At 45.8% G+C, this 22,002-nt stretch overlaps 1 protein-coding gene across 2 annotated transcripts in view; it reads right to left on the bottom strand.

Annotated features, from left to right (window-relative positions):
* Positions 1-931: 931 nt before the first annotated feature.
* The window catches only part of LOC130367867 (CD209 antigen-like protein A), a 56,476-nt gene continuing 35,405 nt past the window's right edge, over positions 932-22,002 (bottom strand). For both annotated transcript variants that reach the window (XM_056570780.1, XM_056570781.1), the window contains 3 exons: positions 15,432-15,583; positions 9,524-9,636; positions 932-1,220 (listed from right to left, as the gene is read on the bottom strand). In XM_056570780.1, the coding sequence (XP_056426755.1) occupies positions 1,097-1,220; positions 9,524-9,636; positions 15,432-15,583 (389 nt within the window). In that variant the 3' untranslated portion in view covers positions 932-1,096. The remainder of the gene's footprint in view (positions 1,221-9,523; positions 9,637-15,431; positions 15,584-22,002) is intronic.

Consider the following 22,002-nt stretch of genomic DNA (forward strand, 5'->3'; position numbering starts at 1 on the left):
CAATGTTTCACTTTAAAAAAAATTTTGACATGTTGCCTAGACATGTCAAAATTTGAGATTGAATTGAGTCACACTTCTGAGACACCCTGTGATCGCAAGTTACAGCCAGGTGAAGTGCACAGTAGCGCACACCCCTCTCCTTGGCTGTGAATCAAATCTGACATTTTCTCTGCATTGATCTATGCTGTCAGATCTACCGGCCGGCGGGGGGTGGAGCATGCTGCCACACAATTCCATCAATTATAACTTGTGATCACACCGGGGCCCAGGAGTGAGACCCGTTGCAATCTGAACATTGGACATGTGAGCAACATGTAGAAAGTTGTTATAAATGACAGGCTTTAAAGGTTTCATCAGTTACAAATATTGTTCACCCATCCACAGGATAGACCATCGACATCTAATTGGCAGGGTGCCAACACCCAGCACCCCAGCCAATCAGCTCTCATACAGAGCCACTGGGGCCAGAATTACACTGGGAATGGAGCCAGAAGCAGAAAGCCCTGTTCATTGTATAATGGCTGTGTCGGGATACTGCAGTTTAGCTCCTGAAGTGAACATGAGATAAGTTGCAGTAACCTTACATGCTTCCAGCTCAGTTCTCAGTGTAGATCCAGCTGCAGTAATTCTGCCAAACAGCTTATCGGTAGGGGTTCCAGGTGTTGGATAGACTATCAATATGTGAATCGCTGGAGGGTCTGAGTCGTGACTCTGGGAACAGAAGTCTGTGACGTCAGGACTCCGCCCCCGTGTGACATCACGCCCTTCCCCTCAATGCAAGTCTATGGGAGGGGGCGTGACGGCCGTCACGCCCCCTCCCATAGACTTGCATTGAGGGGACGGGCGTGACATCACACGGGGGCGGAGTCCTGACGTCACAGACTTTCGTTCCCGGAGTCGCGACTCAGACCCTCCAGCGGTTCCGGTGAGAACACAGGTGGGTGCCGCATGCAATAATGCGGGGGTCCCCAGCGGCAGGACCCCCGCGATCAGACATCTTAACCCCTATCCTTTGGATAGGGGATAAGATGTCTAGGGTGGGAGTACCCCTTTAACTCCAGTGGTCCTCACACAGCTGCAGGGTCTCAGCATTTTCTTATCTTTTACAAATATAAAAGTTTGTTTTATCAGTACAAGTTCGATCATTCCAAGATCCAGGTCTGGTTTCTCCACAGTTCTCACGATTCAAGTAATTGTCGGGATTATTTCCTCCCCAGTTGCTGTAAATAAATGAGAAAAACAATAAGTCTTTCAGAAAAAATGTAACGTAATAGATGCAAATGGATGGTAACATTCCAAAGATTCAGTCAGGAGACACTTCTCTTCCAGTCTATAGCTCTTATTGAATTGAGATGGCTGGCTGTTACGCCGAGCGCTCCGGGTCCCCGCTCCTCCCCGGAGCGCTCACTTCACTCTCTCCGCTGCAGCGCTCCGGTCACGTCCTCTGACCCGGGGCGCTGCGATCCCGCTGCCAGCCGGGATGCGATTCGCGATGCGGGTAGCGCCCGCTCGCGATGCGCACCCCGGCTCCCCTACCTGACTCGCTCCCCGTCTGTTCTGTCCCGGCGCGCGCGGCCCCGCTCCCTAGGGCGCGCGCGCGCCGGGTCTCTGCGATTTAAAGGGCCACTGCGCCGCTGATTGGCGCAGTGGTTCCAATTAGGGTAATCACCTGTGCACTTCCCTATATTACCTCACTTCCCTTGCACTCCCTTGCCGGATCTTGTTGCCTTAGTGCCAGTGAAAGCGTTCCTTGTGTGTTCCTTGCCTGTGTTTCCAGACCTTCTGCCGTTGCCCCTGACTACGATCCTTGCTGCCTGCCCCGACCTTCTGCTACGTCCGACCTTGCTTCTGCCTACTCCCTTGTACCGCGCCTATCTTCAGCAGCCAGAGAGGTGAGCCGTTGCTAGTGGATACGACCTGGTCACTACCGCCGCAGCAAGACCATCCCGCTTTGCGGCGGGCTCTGGTGAAAACCAGTAGTGGCTTAGAACCGGTCCACTAGCACGGTCCACGCCAATCCCTCTCTGGCACAGAGGGTCCACTACCTGCCAGCCGGCATCGTGACAGTAGATCCGGCCATGGATCCCGCTGAAGTTCCTCTGCCAGTTGTCGCTGACCTCACCACGGTGGTCGCCCAGCAGTCACAACAGATAGCGCAACAAGGCCAACAGCTGTCTCAACTGACCGTTATGCTACAACAGTTACTACCACAGCTTCAGCAGTCATCTCCTCCGCCAGCTCCTGCACCTCCTCCGCAGCGAGTGGCCGCTCCTGGGATACGCTTATCCTTGCCGGATAAATTTGATGGGGACTCTAAGTTTTGCCGTGGCTTTCTTTCCCAATGTTCCCTGCATCTGGAGATGATGTCGGACCTGTTTCCCACTGAAAGGTCTAAGGTGGCTTTCGTAGTCAGTCTTCTGTCCGGAAAAGCCCTGTCATGGGCCACACCGCTCTGGGACCGCAATGACCCCGTCACTGCCTCTGTACACTCCTTCTTCTCGGAAATCCGAAGTGTCTTTGAGGAACCTGCCCGAGCCTCTTCTGCTGAGACTGCCCTGTTGAACCTGGTCCAGGGTAATTCTTCCGTTGGCGAGTATGCCGTACAGTTCCGTACACTTGCTTCAGAATTGTCCTGGAATAATGAGGCCCTCTGCGCGACCTTCAAAAAAGGCCTATCCAGCAACATTAAAGATGTTCTGGCCGCACGAGAAATTCCTGCTAATCTACATGAACTTATTCACCTAGCCACTCGCATTGACATGCGTTTTTCCGAAAGGCGTCAGGAACTCCGCCAAGATATGGACTCTGTTCGCACGAGGCGTTTCTCCTCCTCGGCTCCTCTCTCCTCTGGTCCCCTGCAATCTGTTCTTGTGCCTTCCGCCGTGGAGGCTATGCAGGTCGACCGGTCTCGCCTGACACCTCAAGAGAGGACACGACGCCGTATGGAGAACCTCTGCCTGTACTGTGCTAGTACCGAACACTTCCTGAGGGATTGTCCTATCCGTCCTCCCCGCCTGGAAAGACGTACGCTGACTCCGCACAAAGGTGAGACAGTCCTTGATGTCTACTCTGCTTCTCCACGTCTTACAGTGCCTGTGCGGATGTCTGCCTCTGCCTTCTCCTTCCCTGCTGTGGCCTTCTTGGACTCTGGATCTGCAGGAAATTTTATTTTGGCCTCTCTCGTCAACAGGTTCAACATCCCGGTGACCAGTCTCGCCAGACCCCTCTACATCAATTGTGTAAATAATGAAAGATTGGACTGTACCATACGTTTCCGCACGGAGCCCCTTCTTATGAGCATCGGATCTCATCATGAGAGGATTGAACTTTTGGTCCTCCCCAATTGCACCTCAGAAATTCTCCTTGGACTTCCCTGGCTTCAACTTCATTCCCCAACCCTGGATTGGTCCACTGGGGAGATCAAGAGTTGGGGGTCCTCTTGTTCCAAGAACTGTCTAAAACCGGTTCCCAGTAACCCTTGCCGTAACTCTGTGGTTCCTCCTGTAACCGGTCTCCCTAAGGCCTATATGGACTTCGCGGATGTTTTCTGCAAAAAACAAGCTGAGACTCTACCTCCTCACAGGCCTTATGATTGCCCTATCGACCTCCTCCCGGGCACTACTCCACCCCGGGGCAGAATTTATCCTCTCTCTGCCCCAGAGACTCTTGCCATGTCCGAATACGTCCAGGAGAATCTAAAAAAGGGCTTTATCCGTAAATCCTCCTCTCCTGCCGGAGCCGGATTTTTCTTTGTGTCCAAAAAAGATGGCTCCCTACGTCCTTGCATTGACTACCGCGGTCTTAATAAAATCACGGTTAAGAACCGCTACCCCTTACCCCTCATCTCTGAACTCTTTGATCGCCTCCAAGGTGCCCACATCTTCACTAAATTGGACTTAAGAGGCGCCTATAACCTCATCCGCATCAGAGAGGGGGACGAGTGGAAAACGGCATTTAACACCAGAGATGGACACTTTGAGTATCTGGTCATGCCCTTTGGACTGTGCAATGCCCCTGCCGTCTTCCAAGACTTTGTCAATGAAATTTTTCGTGATCTGTTATACTCCTGTGTTGTTGTATATCTGGACGATATCCTAATTTTTTCTGCCAATCTAGAAGAACACCGCCAGCATGTCCGTATGGTTCTTCAGAGACTTCGTGACAACCAACTCTATGCCAAAATTGAGAAATGTCTGTTTGAATGCCAATCTCTTCCTTTTCTAGGATATTTGGTCTCTGGCCAGGGACTACAGATGGATCCAGACAAACTCTCTGCCATCTTAGATTGGCCACGCCCCTCCGGACTCCGTGCTATCCAACGCTTTTTGGGGTTCGCCAATTATTACAGGCAATTTATTCCACATTTTTCTACCATTGTGGCTCCTATCGTGGCTTTAACCAAAAAAAATGCTGATCCCAAGTCCTGGTCTCCTCAAGCAGAAGACGCCTTTAAACGACTCAAGTCTGCCTTTTCTTCGGCTCCCGTGCTCTCCAGACCTGACCCTTCCAAACCCTTCCTATTGGAGGTTGATGCCTCCTCAGTGGGAGCTGGAGCTGTTCTTCTACAAAAAAATTCTTCCGGGCATGCTGTCACTTGTGGTTTTTTCTCTAGGACCTTCTCTCCAGCGGAGAGGAACTACTCCATCGGGGATCGAGAGCTTCTAGCCATTAAGTTAGCACTTGAGGAATGGAGGCATCTGCTGGAGGGATCAAGATTTCCTGTTATTATCTACACCGACCACAAGAACCTCTCCTACCTCCAGTCTGCCCAACGGCTGAATCCTCGCCAGGCCCGGTGGTCTCTGTTCTTTGCCCGATTTAATTTTGAGATTCACTTTCGTCCTGCCGATAAGAACATTAGGGCCGATGCTCTCTCTCGTTCCTCGGATGCCTCAGAAGTTGATCTTCCTCCGCAACACATCATTCCACCTGACTGCCTGATCTCTACTTCTCCTGCCTCCATCGGGCAGACTCCTCCAGGAAAGACCTTTGTTTCTCCACGCCAACGCCTCGGAATCCTCAAATGGGGTCACTCCTCCCATCTCGCAGGTCATGCGGGCATCAAGAAATCTGTGCAACTCATCTCCCGCTTCTATTGGTGGCCGACTCTGGAGACGGATGTTGGGGACTTTGTGCGAGTCTGCACTATCTGTGCCCGGGATAAGACTCCTCGCCAGAAGCCCGCTGGTTTTCTTCATCCTCTGCCTGTCCCCGAACAGCCTTGGTCTCTGATTGGTATGGATTTTATTACTGATTTACCCCCTTCCCGTGGCAACACTGTTATTTGGGTGGTCGTTGATCGATTCTCCAAAATGGCACATTTCATCCCTCTTCCTGGTCTTCCTTCTGCGCCTCAGTTGGCTAAACAATTTTTTGTACACATTTTTCGTCTTCACGGGTTGCCTACCCAGATTGTCTCGGATAGAGGTGTCCAATTCGTGTCTAAATTCTGGAGGGCTCTCTGTAAACAACTCAAGATTAAATTAAATTTTTCCTCTGCATATCATCCCCAGTCCAATGGACAAGTAGAAAGAATTAACCAGATCTTGGGTGATTATTTGCGACATTTTGTTTCCTCCCGCCAGGATGACTGGGCAGATCTCCTTCCATGGGCCGAATTCTCGTATAACTTCAGGGTCTCTGAATCTTCCTCCAAATCCCCATTTTTCGTGGTGTACGGCCGTCACCCTCTTCCCCCCCTCCCTACCCCCTTGCCCTCTGGTCTGCCCGCTGTGGATGAAATTTCTCGTGACCTTTCCATTATATGGAGAGAGACCCAAAATTCTCTCTTACAGGCTTCTTCACGCATGAAGAGGTTCGCGGATAAGAAAAGAAGAGCTCCCCCCGTTTTTTCCCCTGGAGACAAGGTATGGCTCTCCGCTAAATATGTCCGCTTCCGTGTCCCTAGCTACAAGTTGGGACCACGCTATCTTGGTCCTTTCAAAATTTTGTGTCAAATTAATCCTGTCTCTTATAAACTTCTTCTTCCTCCTTCTCTTCGTATCCCTAATGCCTTTCACGTCTCTCTTCTCAAACCACTCATCCTCAACCGTTTTTCTCCCAAATCTGTTCCTCCCACTCCTGTTTCCGGCTCCTCGGACGTCTTCTCGGTCAAGGAAATTTTGGCTGCCAAAAAGGTCAGAGGGAAAAAATTTTTTTTAGTAGACTGGGAGGGTTGTGGTCCTGAAGAGAGATCCTGGGAACCTGAGGACAACATCCTTGACAAAAGTCTGCTCCTCAGGTTCTCAGGCTCCAAGAAGAGGGGGAGACCCAAGGGGGGGGGTACTGTTACGCCGAGCGCTCCGGGTCCCCGCTCCTCCCCGGAGCGCTCACTTCACTCTCTCCGCTGCAGCGCTCCGGTCACGTCCTCTGACCCGGGGCGCTGCGATCCCGCTGCCAGCCGGGATGCGATTCGCGATGCGGGTAGCGCCCGCTCGCGATGCGCACCCCGGCTCCCCTACCTGACTCGCTCCCCGTCTGTTCTGTCCCGGCGCGCGCGGCCCCGCTCCCTAGGGCGCGCGCGCGCCGGGTCTCTGCGATTTAAAGGGCCACTGCGCCGCTGATTGGCGCAGTGGTTCCAATTAGGGTAATCACCTGTGCACTTCCCTATATTACCTCACTTCCCTTGCACTCCCTTGCCGGATCTTGTTGCCTTAGTGCCAGTGAAAGCGTTCCTTGTGTGTTCCTTGCCTGTGTTTCCAGACCTTCTGCCGTTGCCCCTGACTACGATCCTTGCTGCCTGCCCCGACCTTCTGCTACGTCCGACCTTGCTTCTGCCTACTCCCTTGTACCGCGCCTATCTTCAGCAGCCAGAGAGGTGAGCCGTTGCTAGTGGATACGACCTGGTCACTACCGCCGCAGCAAGACCATCCCGCTTTGCGGCGGGCTCTGGTGAAAACCAGTAGTGGCTTAGAACCGGTCCACTAGCACGGTCCACGCCAATCCCTCTCTGGCACAGAGGGTCCACTACCTGCCAGCCGGCATCGTGACACTGGCATTGGACCAAAAACATATACACTTCATCACATGTGCTGTCATACCCGGCTATGCAGGTGTCTAAAGACTCAGTGGGAGTGTTGGTTGAATATCAAGCCATTTTAGAGGCTCCTATAGCACATTATTGTACACATAGGGGGATATTTATGAAAGTTGTCTATGTCCCGCATCAATATAGACCAAACTACAGAGGGTTAGGCCGGTCTATTGTGCGCCTAATTTATCAAAAGTCGCACGGCTCTTGATAAATTCTGTGCACGGACTTCGGGACCTATGCTTTAGACCTTCATGACTAAGAGCGCTTGCAGCGCTTGAAACGCGTAACTTGTTCCTTCCTTGTCCTATGGATTAAACCCGATTTTACCTGCATTGAGCTGGATCCGATCTCTTTCCTTTTCTCATTGGCTGGTGCCGTCCAGCGCCTGGATCCGTGCTCTACTGTCTCGGGCGGGGTGAGCTGGTCCTCACCTTGTTTGCCTTCCCTATGCTTTAGACCGTATTTAAACCTGCTCCAGTATGGTCTGACATTTCAACGCACTTTCAGCCGATGCGACTTGTTGCTGAAAAGTGGCTTTTGGTAAATTCAGCACCAATGCATTTTCCAATGCATTTCCGTCTAAAATAGACTAGAATGCATCATGTTCTAAAAATCCTCTAGAGCAAAAGTCGCTAAAAAGTTGCACATATTTAGACTGCGACTTTCTGTGCGACAAATTTAGACAGGAAAAACCAGTCTAAATCCTTTGATAAATCTCCCCCATAGATTTATATATGTAATGACATAATCCTCCTCGTTTCTCATAAATAGTTTTGGCCAAGATTATGGTAGGATTTAGTTAGCATAGAGACTGGCAGAAGTCTCTCTAGTATAGACCCTACTATAGACACTTTTTTCTCTAGGAATGGTAGAAACAATGGGGCGGGGGGATTCACTAAAACAGTCCATCTTTCTACTAGCTATCTTTTAGGCAAACTAAGTTGGTGTATGGATTTATAATTTTGGCACATAGTCTGCATTAAATTAGGAAGAAAATCTGTCCATGGCAGTAAAGTAATCCGTAGTTTCAGTAACACACAAATGTGAAGATAGGTTATCTCAAGCAATTTGTATAACATGCACAAGTAATGATCGCATTCCTCAATTCGACTTGGTATAAAGTAAATCATTAAAAAGGATACTGCAGTGTAAGACAACGTATCCTCTATCCAAAGGATAGGGGATGAGCGTCTGATCACAGGGGATACAACTGCTGGGACCTCCATAATCTCCTGCAGGCACCAATGCACAGAGCTGTGTCAACCCCCACACAAAGCAGAGGCCGACATTCCCCCTCCATGCATCTCTATGGTATACTCACGAACACTGAATCTCTGGCTATCCCATAGAAATCCATAGAGAGGGCATGTCTACAACCGCTTCGTGCGGGATCGATAGTCTCCTTGCAAGGGGGTAAGTGGGGATAAGTTGTCAGTACAGATTTTTTTAATGATGTTACAATGAAATAATGGAAGTTTTATTTAGTATTTGGAGCTATTATCCTTTCTACACACTACAGACTACCCTTAGACATGTCCTATATAGTGTGTGAGAATAAAGTGTTGAGTGTGGTGAATTTTATTATTCTTTCTAGCGCAAAGATAGTAATAAATGTGCCATTTAAATGCACCACAATTTTGGTTCATGTACTGCCAAAATGTGGATGCAGCAGGCAAAGCAAATGTAGGTCATTTTTTTTATGTAGTTCTGTCTTTTTTGTCTCATCTGTACCCTAAAATGTAGATACATGCATTCAAACCAAGGGAATACACACTATAGAGACAGCCCACTGTTTGTACTATGAGGCATGTGGGGAGGTAACCCAGCACAGGATTCTTTTACCACAAGGCTGTGGGAAGTCAACCTAAAGGGGTACTCCGCCCTTAGACATCTTATCCCCTATCCAAGGATAGGGGATAAGATGTCTGATGTCGGGGGTCCCGCCGCTGGGGACTCCCGCGATCTGGGTCATCAGCTGTATGGAGCTTGGCTGCATTGCTCCATGGCTGATGACTCACGATACAGGGGCCAGCGGTGTGTAATGTCACGGCCCCGCCCCCTCCCATAGACTTGCATTAGGGGGGCAGAGCGTGACTTCACTAGGGGCGGAGCCGTGACATCACGATACTCCCGCCCCTGTCTCGTGAGTTATCAGCCACAGAGCAAATTTAGCTGCGTACAGTTGATGACTCGGGGGGCTGCAGGAGAGGAGGTAAGTTATTTTCACTAGACTACTCTTTTAAGAATCATAGATAAGAAGATGGTCGGCCAAACATGTAACAGAACCTACTGTCAGGTGGTAAAAGGTGTGGTGGTGCCAACCAGCAGCAAAAGGGAGCCCCATTTTAAAATTTTATACGGAACCTCTTTGTGGTATATTAGAAATTTTTGCATTTTGCTTAAAAATGTAAATAAGTATTTTAACATTGTCTTATTACTATGTAACTTTCTCAGAGATTGTGATATGAAAGCATCCCGCTCAGTATTTACTTAAAGGTGATTTGGGTCCCATCCAGCCACTTCCAGATTGTAGCATTTTCTGGGTCTCGTGTCAGCCCGATCCAGTATCTCTTGTTCATCTGATATAATTTATCCAAAGTATCCTAGGAACAAAGTGACAATGAACATAAATAGATATTTTACTAATATGTATAAGCAAACACTATCAACCCAGTATTCCTGCAGTGTCATCTGTTTCTTCCCACGCCTGCTGCATCCATACATTTCATTATTCTCGCGGGGTCATGTGATTCCCAGTGTGACAACAGGAAAATGACATGATCTAATTTAGTGTTTTCTAACCAGTGCGTTCCTCCAGCTGTTGCAAAACAACAACTACCAGCATGCCTGGACAGCCAAAGGTTCTCTGGGAATTCTAGGAGTTGTATTTTTTTTTTTTTAAAGCTGGAGGCACGATGGTAGGAATACACTGATCTAATAGATAGACAGGATGTCAGTCTCTCTTATGTTACTAATTTCCCCTGAAGTACACAATTATATCATCAACTATCAGATCCTTACTTGTATCTGTCAGATCCCTCCCCTTTCCACCTAGCTATGCCCTCCTTGTTCCTCTCTAAATCTACCTATGCACAGAGATGCTGAATGTAGAATGTCTGCCTTTTCTAATAGACCAGGATAGCAATGATAGTAGATGAGCCATTATAATGATCAGCTGCAGAGCTACACAACTCCTATGACTCACACGGTCTATCTTTTCTATGTGTGGATTCTCTAGTATGTCCTTTGAGATGCAGCCCAACATTTGCTTTACGGAGACTGTAAGGAGACTGAAGCTGCATCTCATATGACACTCTATAGTGTGAGATAGAGGACAAAAGTTCCATGTCACTAATCTATGCTGCATTTCGAAATTACTCAAAGCTAGTGTAATGATGACACTCGGTTCCCTCTGTTTCTGCACAGCCAGAGGCATCATGGGAAATGTAGGCTGCATTATAAGGCTGGATTACCACTGAGGATTTTTTTGCAAAAACGCCGTAAAAAAAGGCAAATTTTCCTGCACGGCGTTTTTTTCTGCGAAAAAACGCCGCGTCCAGATGTTAGCTGCAAGTCAATAGTAAACTGCAAAATGCCAGATCCACTTGGCGTTTTTTTAATCCTTTTGGTGTTTTTCAGCTATTTTTGGGCTCAGAGGCTGGTTTTTCAAAACGCCCAACAAAACCTAGTTTGGCGTTTTTTGCACAAAAATCGTGGCGTTTTTCCCCCATGGAAGTCTAAAACACCAAGAAAAACGCCATGTTGGTTTTAACTTTGGCATTTTTGCCGGCGTTTTTTATTCTTTTTTTGGACTTTAGCGATCCAAAAAAGTGATGGAGATACCTTTTTTATTAAAATTTCGTAGGGTACCATAAAAAAAAAAAAGATACAGTAGTGATGGAAAAAATTGTATTTAACGAAATGTATCTTTCTTATAACTAAATTTTTATTAATTTTTAAACAGGGATCAATTTATGTGGGCGGGCAGGGAACTAAAAACGTAGCCGACAATAATAAAAACGTAGTGTGTGTTTTTAACTTTTTTTAAAAACATTTTTTAGGTAGTACTACTACTCACAGCATGGAACACACTGTTCCATGATGAGCGTAGTAGTACCTGTATTAATTGACAGATCGCCCCTTTGCGATCCTCCTGTTTAATGTATTGATGGGGCCGGCCGCTCTTCTATGGTCCCCTGCACTGCCATATATAGACATCTATTCATATTTACCACAGAGAGTTGTGATTGGCTGGAACCATCTGGCCAATCACAGCTCTCTTCGGGAAATATGAATAGGTCTATATATACGGCAGTGCAGGGGACCATAGAAGAGCGTCCGGCTGCATCTATACATTATACAGGATGATTGCATCGGGTGTCAGAAGTTACACTTGCTGCGATCTATTAATGCAGGTACTACAGCTCCCAGCATGGAGCAGAGTTTGCTCCATGTTGGGCGTAGTAGTACCTGCAGTAAGAAACAGATCACAGCAAAGGTCACTCCTGACACCTGCTGCGATCGTCCTGAAGTGAATTTTGGGAATCAGCTGTGCTCAAGGCTACAGAGCCGGGAGAACATCGTGTATCTACTTCCCAGCAAGAACCTACAGTGAGCCTGCAATGTGTATACAGTATACACATTGCTGGCTCACTTGCTGAGCTGTGCGCTATGCGTAAGCCCGGCAAGGAAAGAGTTAAAGGGGTAGTCCAGTGGTGACAAACTTATCTCCTATCCTAAGGATAGGGGATAATTTTCAGATCACGGGGGTCCGACCACTGGTGGCCCCCGCGATCTCTCTGTGCAGGGGCCAGGCTCGCTAGCCAGATTGTGCGGTGGTCAACATGCACTAAGCGGTGGCCGACACGACCCCTCATTACAACCCGATGGCACAGCCGGAGATTGCCGAAGGCGGCGCTCCGGCTCTGCCCCAGAGTTGTTTTGAGGGGGCGTGTCAGCCGCCTCTTCGTGCAGGTGGTCAACACGCCTTCCCGCGGGCTGTAGGGGCCCCATACAGGAGATTGCGGGAGCCCCAGCGGTCGGACCCCCCTTGAACTGAAATGTATACGTTTTTCACCACTGGATATCTCCTTTAACCTACACTGCTGGACAGTGTAGGTTAACCCTTTGGGTAGTATACAGTATATACTGCTATCTATAGATGTCTGTATATAGTGTATACAGAAGATGAAGAAATCCCCTTCCTCCCTCCAGTCCCGGCTGGGTCCGTGTAGCTCTGCCCCCTAGTGATGACATCATTAGGAGCGGAGCTTCAGTCAGGAGCCAGGCTGCTAAGTCTAAGGCTCTGTTCACATTGTCCGTTTTGTATAATGTGAATAGACCCTTCTGGCAGTGTCCTCCAGGAGAGGGAGACTCCTGCTGTTGCTAAACTACAACTCCCAGCATGCCCAGACAGCCATATGCTGTCTGGGCATGCTGGGAGTTGTAGTTTTGCCCCAATTGGAGGCTCCCTGTATGGGCACTCTCCCCAGCAGACAGCGCCAAAATGTCCTAACCAATTTTTTGTGTTTTTTTTTTCTTCTTGGTTCAGATCCGAGTATGCAGAGGATTACGGCAGATTCGATGGATTACGGCGGATGAACTGTTTTTTTTTCTTTTAATAAAATGGTTAACGAGGGCTTTTTGGGGAGTGTTTTTTAAATAAAATAATTTTTCCAGTGTCTTGTGTTTTTTTATTTCTATAGAAATTTCAGGCTTAGTAGTGGAAGCCGGTCTCATTGACGGAATCCATTACTAAGCCGGGGCTTAGCATTAGCCCCAAAAACAGCTAGCACTAACCCCCAATTATTAGCCCAGTACCCACCGCCACAGGGGTGCCTAGAAGAGCCGGTACCAACAGGCCCGGAGTGTAAAAAATAGCGCTCCTGGGCCTAGGCGGTAACAGGCTGGTGTTATTTAGGCTGGGGAGGGCCAGTGACAATGGTCCTCGCCCACCCTGGTAACGTCAGACTGTTGCTGCTTGGTTGGTATCTGGCTGAGAATAAAAATATGGGAAATAAAAGAACGCTGGCCCTTCCCAGCCTAAATAATGCCAGCCTGTTATCACCTAGGTCCAGGAGCACTAGCTGTTTTTGGGTCTAACACTAAGCCCTGGCTTAGTAATGGATTTCATCAATAAGACTGGCTTCCACTACTAAGCCTGAAAATTAAATTAAAAAAAAACAACACTTTGGAAAAATTATTTTATTTTAAAAAACACTCCCCCACAGCCCTCGTTAACCATTTTATTAAAAGAAAAAAAATCAGTTCATCTGCCGTAATCCATCGAATCCGCCGCAATCCTCTGCACAAAAAATCACAAAAAATTGGTTAGGATATTTTTGGCGCTGTCTGCTGGGGAGAGCGCCCATAATGCAATGTCTTCCTAAGCAGGGAGCCTCCAATTGAGAAAAAACTAAACTCCTAGCATGCCCAGATAGCCTTTGGCTGTCTGGGCATGCTGGGAGTTGTAGTTTAGCAACAGCTGGAGTCTCCCTGTCTGGGAAGACACTGCCAGAAGGGTCTGTTCACATTATAAAAAACGGACAATGTGAACAGAGCTTCAGACTTACCAGCCTGACTCCCATCTGTAGCTTCACCCCTAATGACATCTTCCCTAGGGGTGGAGCTACACAAACCTGGCAGGGACAGGGAGCGAGGAAGGTAAGTGGACCTCGTGTTCTGTATACACTATATACAGCTATCTATAGAGAGCTGTATATAGTGTATACCACCCAAAGGTGCAGGGACAGGACAGGGAGTCCTGTCATTATAGTAACAGGATTCTCGGCTCCTATATAATATACACAGGTACACTACGCCCCCCTGTATACTATACAGCCGGGGGAAGTGAGACCGGGCTGTGAACTGGGCGTTCAGCATCTGACCCACAGAGTGGTACCTGAAGGCAGTGCCACAGGGGACAAAACTGGCTATTTCCACACACCAGGAAAAACGCCAGAAAAACACAAGAAAAACTGCCAAAACGCAGGGAAAATCCATGGCAGTTTTCCTGGCAGTTTTTCCTGGCGTTTTTGCTGGTGGGAAAAAACCTTAGTGGAATTCTAGCCTTAGAGCCATATCATAGGGGAAATAGGAATCAAGGTGGCAGGTAACCCATGCATGTCAAGTCATAGCCTCCAGTTGATTCTCTAATATTAGCCTATGCTGCACTATAGAAGCAAAAAGTTTCCCTTATCAGTACGGCGCCCTACGAGAAAGCTGGACATACAGCGTTTGAGTATCTCTGGCTCTCCCATAGAACTGTGGGGCATCGGGTGGGAGATCGCAGGAGATCTGACACCTCTCCCCTATCTGCGGGATAGGGGATACGTTTTTGATACTGGACTACCTCTTTAATCTAGATATTCCTATCATGAAGTGTGGAATGTAATTGCGTTTTATTTCCATATATTGGAGAATATTTGCAAACACTAAATCTCCAGAGAGTAGAAGGAAACGATAATGGCACTCTCTGCAGCATTGAATAAGCTTAAAGGGGTACTCCGTCCCTAGACATCTTATCCCCTATCCAAGGATAGGTGATAAGATGTCTGATGACGGGGGTCCTGCAGTTGGGGACTCCCGCGATCTCTCCTGCAGCCCCCTGGGTCATCAGCTGTACGGAGCTAAGTTTGCTCCGTGGTTGATGACTCACGATACAGGGACCGGAGGTTCGTGACGTCATGGCCCCGCCCCCTCTTGACATCATGCCCCGCCCCCTTAATGCAAGTCTATGGGAGGAGTGTGACTGTTGCCACACCCCTTCCCATAGACTTGCATTAAGGGACGGGGCGTGACGCCACGAGGGGTGGAGCCATGATGTCATGAACCGCCAGCCCCTGTCATCAGGCACGGAGCAAACTTAGCTCCGGAGAGCTGATGACTTGGGGGGCTGCAGGAGAGATTGTGGGGGTCCTCAGTAGTGGGACCCCTGCGATCAGACATCTTATCCCCTATCCTTGGATAGGGGATAAGAGATCTAGGGGTGAAGAACCCCTTTAACTTTATTGAAGAGGTAACATCAGCATAACAACAAAGGAGCGGTAACACGGAGCAACAACCTTTATGTTACCGCTCCTTTGTTGTTATGCCGATGTTACCTCTTCAATAAAGTTAAGCTTATTCAACGCTGCAGAGAGTGCCATCATCGTTTCCTTCTCCTCTCTGGCCATTTTCCAAGAGACTGCTGCTGTTGATGATTGAGCACCTGGACACAGCGAGACACACCAAGTTGGCTCCATACAGCCAAACACAGGGGTGAGTCGATTATACGGGCATTCAGATGTGCTGGCTGCATCATTCTACTAGCGTCACACTTTAAAATCTATTGCTGTTACTTTGTATTAGAAAGGGTAACTGTAGGGTGAATATTTTGTTTCTTTTATACAGATCTTACCGATTCAGCCTTGTCCTTTATCATTACAAGAACAGACTTCATTGCATAGCATTTATCTCGAGCCTCATTCCAGGATGTTAGTTCCTCAGAGACAAAGTAACAAGAGCATCCACTCATACTCCAATCATCAGGGCACGGTGTGCAGATAATCTCTGTGTAAACATGATATAGAAAAGTTAGGCAACAATAATTAGTAATATTACTGTTTTTAAATGGATTTTCTAAAAAATATATCCTCTTAATAGTTGATTTGTGGGGTGTAGACACCTGGCACCGACACCCCTGCCGCCCATCTGTTCGGTGCCTGCATTACACTGAGAACGGAAACTAAAGCAGTGGGCTCTATACTCTGTGTAGCAGGGGTGCAGGGTACTACAGCCTCATGTTATTTCCTATTGAGGAGCTGAGGATGTTGTACCCTGGAGGTGTTGGTGCCGAAAGTCAGGAGTGTCAAGTGTTGCCCCCCTGTTAATCAACTGTGGATAGGCCATCAACAGGTTTTCCATGCCACAGTAGCAAACCATGGGGCTGCTATGGGGAGATGCTATTTGAAGACGGGGACCCCAACATGTTCGGTCTCATTCCTTTTTCTATTGCTGAGAAGCTGAGCCAATCTTCTCTCTCCAGGAAAACTGCATTGTCAGAAAATTAATGGAGCAGATATACACCAATGGGTCATGAAAAGCAAAATAAACACTAGATATTTCTGCCCTGGGGGAAAAAATTAGATGCCATAATAGGAGGACCAAGTTTGCTATGGGGCCCCCTTTCTACTATGTACACCACTGCTTTTAGTAACAAGTTCATATGTCAGCTCAACCACTCTTCCCTTGCAGTGTGCAGACAAGCCTAACTGAACACAACTAAAGGCAAAGAAAAAATGTATCCAGCAACAGACATCTCCATCTTGGCAACACAATGGCCCTCATTTACTTAGAAAATCGGGTTGTAAGTCTATGTTGCTTTCTTACCCGACTGCTTTTTTCCCCTGGTATTTATTATTATGTCCATTTTGTTTGTCGCACGTGGGTTTTGTTGGTTTTGGTTTCCAACTCCTCTGAGTTGTCGGGAAAAAATCCACAACAATTCAACAAATTCGGGTTGGAAACCTTTATAAATACGTGGGTAAGCTCAGAAATGTTGGGTTACGCCCCTTTTTCGGGTTTGGGAGAATCCACATCGGGTCCGTCGGGAAAAAATGTTGCATCGTGTCGCAGACTGGCGCACGATGTCTGCGACATGTTGCAGACAAAGATGCGACAAAAAAAAACAACAAAACAAGTCGGGTTTAGAATAGTAAATGAGGGCCAATGTTTCTTATCAGCTGTAAAAACATAAGCATATCTAACACCATGTGCACATTATGGGGGGGGGGGGGGGGACATTTCTCAAGAGCAGAAAGCCAGCCTACATAAGTTGCCATTTTCATCCATTCTTTTTTTCATCTTTTTCTCTAAATTTTTTTTAGGGTTTCAGTAAAAGTTTTTTACAGACATAAAATGTCTGGAACTTTAAGATGTTTATCAACCATTTTAGACAATTTTTTGAAACAATGCTATAGCAAAAAACTACAAAATAGCGTACCTTTCCCTTTATTTTATGTTGATAATAATTACATAGGAAAAGTAAACTGTGCAGGAACTAAAAACTGAATTTTATAGAATTCAATGGTAAAAACGGATGCATAGTCATGGCACCTGCCCATATAGGGTCAGCAGTCCCCAACCAAGTTCTCAAGGTCCACCAACATTCCAGGTTATTCATTTACTCCATTGAAATATAATAGGGACAATTTTAACTTATGGACTATTGTTGGGCCTTGAGGACTTGGTTGGGGACCTCTGCATTTGGTCATAGATTTAAAGGACAGATAATTCCAGCATTTGGGTGAAGATAGTAAAATGAGCCCTCTATATATACCCAGCTGTCATGAACGGGGGCAGGGAGAAGTGACCCCTAAGCTGTACCTAAAACATCTTTCCCTCTCTGCCTACTTGCCTAGACACCCTAGTGGTGAATGACATCTTGAAGCTGGTCCCTTCCTAGTGCTAAAGTGCATGGGCATCGAAGTCAAACAAAACAAACATAACTGTACATGTTGGAGACAAGTCAGGAAAATAACGGGAAAACAATAACCAGTACAGATACCTAAATACAAACTAGGTAGGATATAGCATACTAACATAAAACGGGTAAGGAAATCAAGGGCACTGTTCACACTGGACACAGAACAAAGAAAACACTAGACACCCCACTCCAAACATAGGGGGACATCAATACCAAAGCCAAATAGACTCCTAGCCAGCGGGCACTCTCAACTGAGTGATAAAGATACTGGCCTAGGAGGAAACAGAAATACTTCAAGCAAACACGGGTACAGGCACAAGACTCATTCAATCTTAGATAGACGGATTAGTACAAGACTCAGAGCAGGATTCTATCCTAGGAGTAGCAGGAAAGAACAAGGTAAAAACAGGACTGACATAACGCACAGTGTGAACACGGACTAAGCTTTATCAAGGTAAATGCAGAACGAACATACACAATACTGAGACACAAAAAATGTACTAAAACAAAGCAGGCTAAAATCTATATATCAAACAGGACAGATTACCATGGTTTAACCCCATAAGGACTCAGGGTTTTTCTGTTTTTGCATTTTCGTTTTTTCTTCCTCACCTTTTAAAAATCATAACCCTTTCAATTTTACACCTTCAGACCCATATGATGGCTTATTTTTTTTGGGTCATCAATTGTACTTTGTAATAACATCAGTCATTTTACTAAAAAATCTACAACATAACAAAAAAATTTATATTTGTGGGGCAAAAAAAAAACGTAATTTTGTAACTTTTGGGGGCTTCTGTTTCTACACAGTGCACTTTTCGGTAAAAATGGCACCTTAGATTTATTCTGTTGGTCCATATGATTAACCCCTTAAAGACCACGAGTGTATATTTACGTTTGTGGCCGGCTCCCATTATGTGAAGTGTGCTCAGGAGCTGAGCGTTCTTCATACCGGGCAGGTCCCGGTTGCTATCAGTAACCAGGACCCACGTATAATAACGGACATCGCCGATCGGCGGATGTCCGGTATTAAGCCTTTAGACACCACAATCAAAGTTGATCGCGGCATCCCGAACAGCTGAGAGGACAGTGGGAGGCATCTTACCTTGCTCCCCACTGTCCGATCGTCGCTCAGCTGCTCCATGCCTGAGATCCAGGCTGGAGCAGCAGAGCACTGATAACACTAATCAGTGCTATGCTATGGCATAGCATTGAACAGTGTATGCAATCCAAGGATTGCATGTAATAGTCCCCTATGGGGACAAAAAAAACTGTAAAAAAAGTAAACATTTTTTTTTATAAATGCAATTTAACCCCTTCAGTAATAAAAGTTTGCATCACCCCCCTTTTCCCATAAAAAAAAAAAGAAAATAAACATGTGGTATTGCCGCATGCATACATTTTTGAACTATAAAACCATAATGTTAATTAAACTGCATGGTCAATGGCATACACTTAAAACAATTCCAAAGTCCAAAATTGAGTATTTTTGGACACTTTGTATACCCGAAAAAAAAATGTATAATCAAAACAAGATCACGGTGCAAAAAATGAGCCCTCATGCATCCCTGTTTATGGAAAAATTTAAAGTTATGAGGGTCAGAATTTTACACATACTAATTTTGGTGCATGTAATTATAATTTTTTTTAAAGTAGTAAAATAAAATAAAACCTATATAAATTAGGTATCCTTGTAAGCGTATGGACCTACAGAATAAAGTTAAGGTGTCATTTTACCAAAAAGTGCACTGCACAGAGTCGGAAGCCCTCAAAAGTTACAAAATGGCATTTTTAAAATATTTTGCCCCACATATATTTTTTTTCTGGTTTCGCCATAAATTTTGTGGTGAAATGATTGATGTCATTACAAAGTACAATTGGTGCCGCAAAAAATAAGCCCTCATATGAGTCTGTAGGTGCAAAATTGAAAGCCTTATGATTTTTAGAATATGATGAGGAAAAAACGAAAGTGCAAAAACAGAGAAACCCTGCATCCTTAAGGGGTTAAAATGATACCTAACTTATATAGGTTTGATTTTGTTTCACTTCTGGGGAAAATTATAACTGTTTGCATGAAAATCTTCTGAACCCTATAACTTTTTATTTTTCTGCATACAGGGCGGTATGAGGGCTAATTTTTTGTGCCGTAATCTGAAGTTTTCATCGGTACAATTTTTGTTTTGATGGGACTTTTTGATCACTTGGTATACAAAGTGACCAAAAATACGCAATTTTGGATTTTTTTTTTTACGAGTACTCCATTGACCATGCAGTTTAATTATTTTCATAGTCCAGACATTTAAGCAAGCGGCGATACCACATGTGTTTATGTTTATTTTGTTTAAATCTTTTTTTTTATTTTGTAAAGGTGGGTGATTCAAACTTTTATTAAAGAAGGGGTTAAATCACATTTATTAACTTTTTTCCCCTTTTTGTTTTACACTTGTATAGCCCTCATAGGGGCCTATTACATGCAATCTTCTGATTGCATACACTGATCAATGCTACGCCATAATATAGCATTGATTAGTGTTATCGACGCTCTGCTGCTCCAGCCTGGATCTCAGTCAATGAGCAGTAGATCGCCGATCGGACAACGAGGACGAAGGTAGAGATCCTTCTCGTGTCTTCTCAGCTGATCGGGATACTGCGGATTTTAGACGCGGCAATCAACTTTGATCACCACGTCTAAGGGGTTAATGCCAGGCATCACCACAATCGGGGATGTCCAGTATTAGCCACCGGTCCCGGCCGTTGTTAGGTGCCGGGACCAACCCGCTGACGCGGGGTCAGCATGTGACCCCACGTTTTAGCCCGGGAGTGGGTTCAGGACGTACAGGTACACCCTGCATCCTTAAGAGGTTAACATTCAGGACAACTTCTCAAACAGACAAAAGCTAAAGTGCATAATAAACCAGACATGGTCAGAGTAAAGGTCTAATTGCCAGGACAGAACAGCACATGAAGAGGCCTTATATATCCTCCTAGTGCTGCAGAGTTAACCCCTCCCAAACCAGGGAGAATTAGCACAGAAACTTTTCAGGCACAAAAACAATGTCTGAAAAGGACCTAAAACAGAAAAATGCAAAAACACAGAAATGGACATTACCCCAGCACTGCTAGATATTAAATGAGTATAAGTCTTGAGTAGAGTTTAGAGAGGTTGTCATCTTAGCTGTTCTTACGTCTCCGCCCCACAGCAGACAAGGCCTAGGTAGGCCTAAAGCAGCATAGACCTGCTTGAGGCCCTCCTGGCTTCTGTAAAAAATGTACAGGTGTCCTGAAAGCTTCAATCCTACTTAATACCTTTAGAGATAGAGAGAAATTCTAGAAAAACATTGCTTCTCCACAGCAAAAAGAACAGCTTCCCACCTACTGTGGAACTAAGAAGAGGAATACAAGTGCTGCATAGCTGTATCCTAGGAACTGTATGTAGGCTTCTGGTCAGGCCTAGGGACCAATCATTTTCCAACTTCATCAACACGACTTGTAAACCACAGCGCAAACTGCAATATCTCGAAAAAAAATTAAGTAACGTTTACAATTGGGAGACCCCCTGGAAACCAAACAGGGTGAATATAAACAAGCCACCTCAGTGAAGAAACACAAGGGACTAGTGACACTCTCTAGTAGCAGACATCGCTACCTACGCCCCTAGGTAACCCTTTCTCTGCAATCAGAAGTGATAATTTTGACATACATATGTGTCTCTATGTTCCAACGTGTGACCTGCCATGTACATGGAGGGGCTTTCAATACCCCATTGACTGCATGCAAGCTGGGCAGGTCGGCATATCACCCTTTTGGCTTAGTCAGTGACATCACATGGTCATATGATGCACAGTGAAAGTCACGTACGGAGGCAGCATTTAATAAAAAAAAAAAGGCCAATTACAAAGACACAGGTGGAATGGAGGTCAGTTTATCTTCCTAACACTAAATAAATCAGAATTCTCCTTTAAGCCATTGAGGCCATCATTATTGAGCACAGTTTGTTAAGACAAAACAAAAGAAATAAATACAAAATTACTCATTATAGTGAACAAAAATATCAGCTTGAACAGTAAAGAGACAGATTATTTCAGCAAATGTATTTATATATAAAAAATCTGAGTACACCATTGAGAAAATGTGTTGGAAGGTGGGAAATGGAGAATAATACTGCTATACAGTGCCTACATAATATTTCCACAGAGAGAACTTTATTGTAAAGTGTTGCAAAATCTGTTGGTGCTATATACATAAAATTATTATTATTATTATTGCTCAAATAATGACACACAGCTCCTAAATAGTACCACAATAGGGTGATCATGTATGTTTAGATGACATCACTAATAGCCTCAATAGAGATAGAATATGATGACATCACTAGAACATCAGTAATGAAATGCAACATAAAGATGTAGTACACACAAACATTTTAAGGCCCTTGAGCTGCATACATAGTTACATAGTTAGTATGGTTGAAAAAAGACATACGTCCATCAAGTCCAACCAGGGG

This window comes from Hyla sarda, chromosome 4 (assembly GCF_029499605.1).
Source record: "Hyla sarda isolate aHylSar1 chromosome 4, aHylSar1.hap1, whole genome shotgun sequence".
Classification (NCBI taxonomy): Eukaryota; Metazoa; Chordata; class Amphibia; order Anura; family Hylidae; genus Hyla; species Hyla sarda.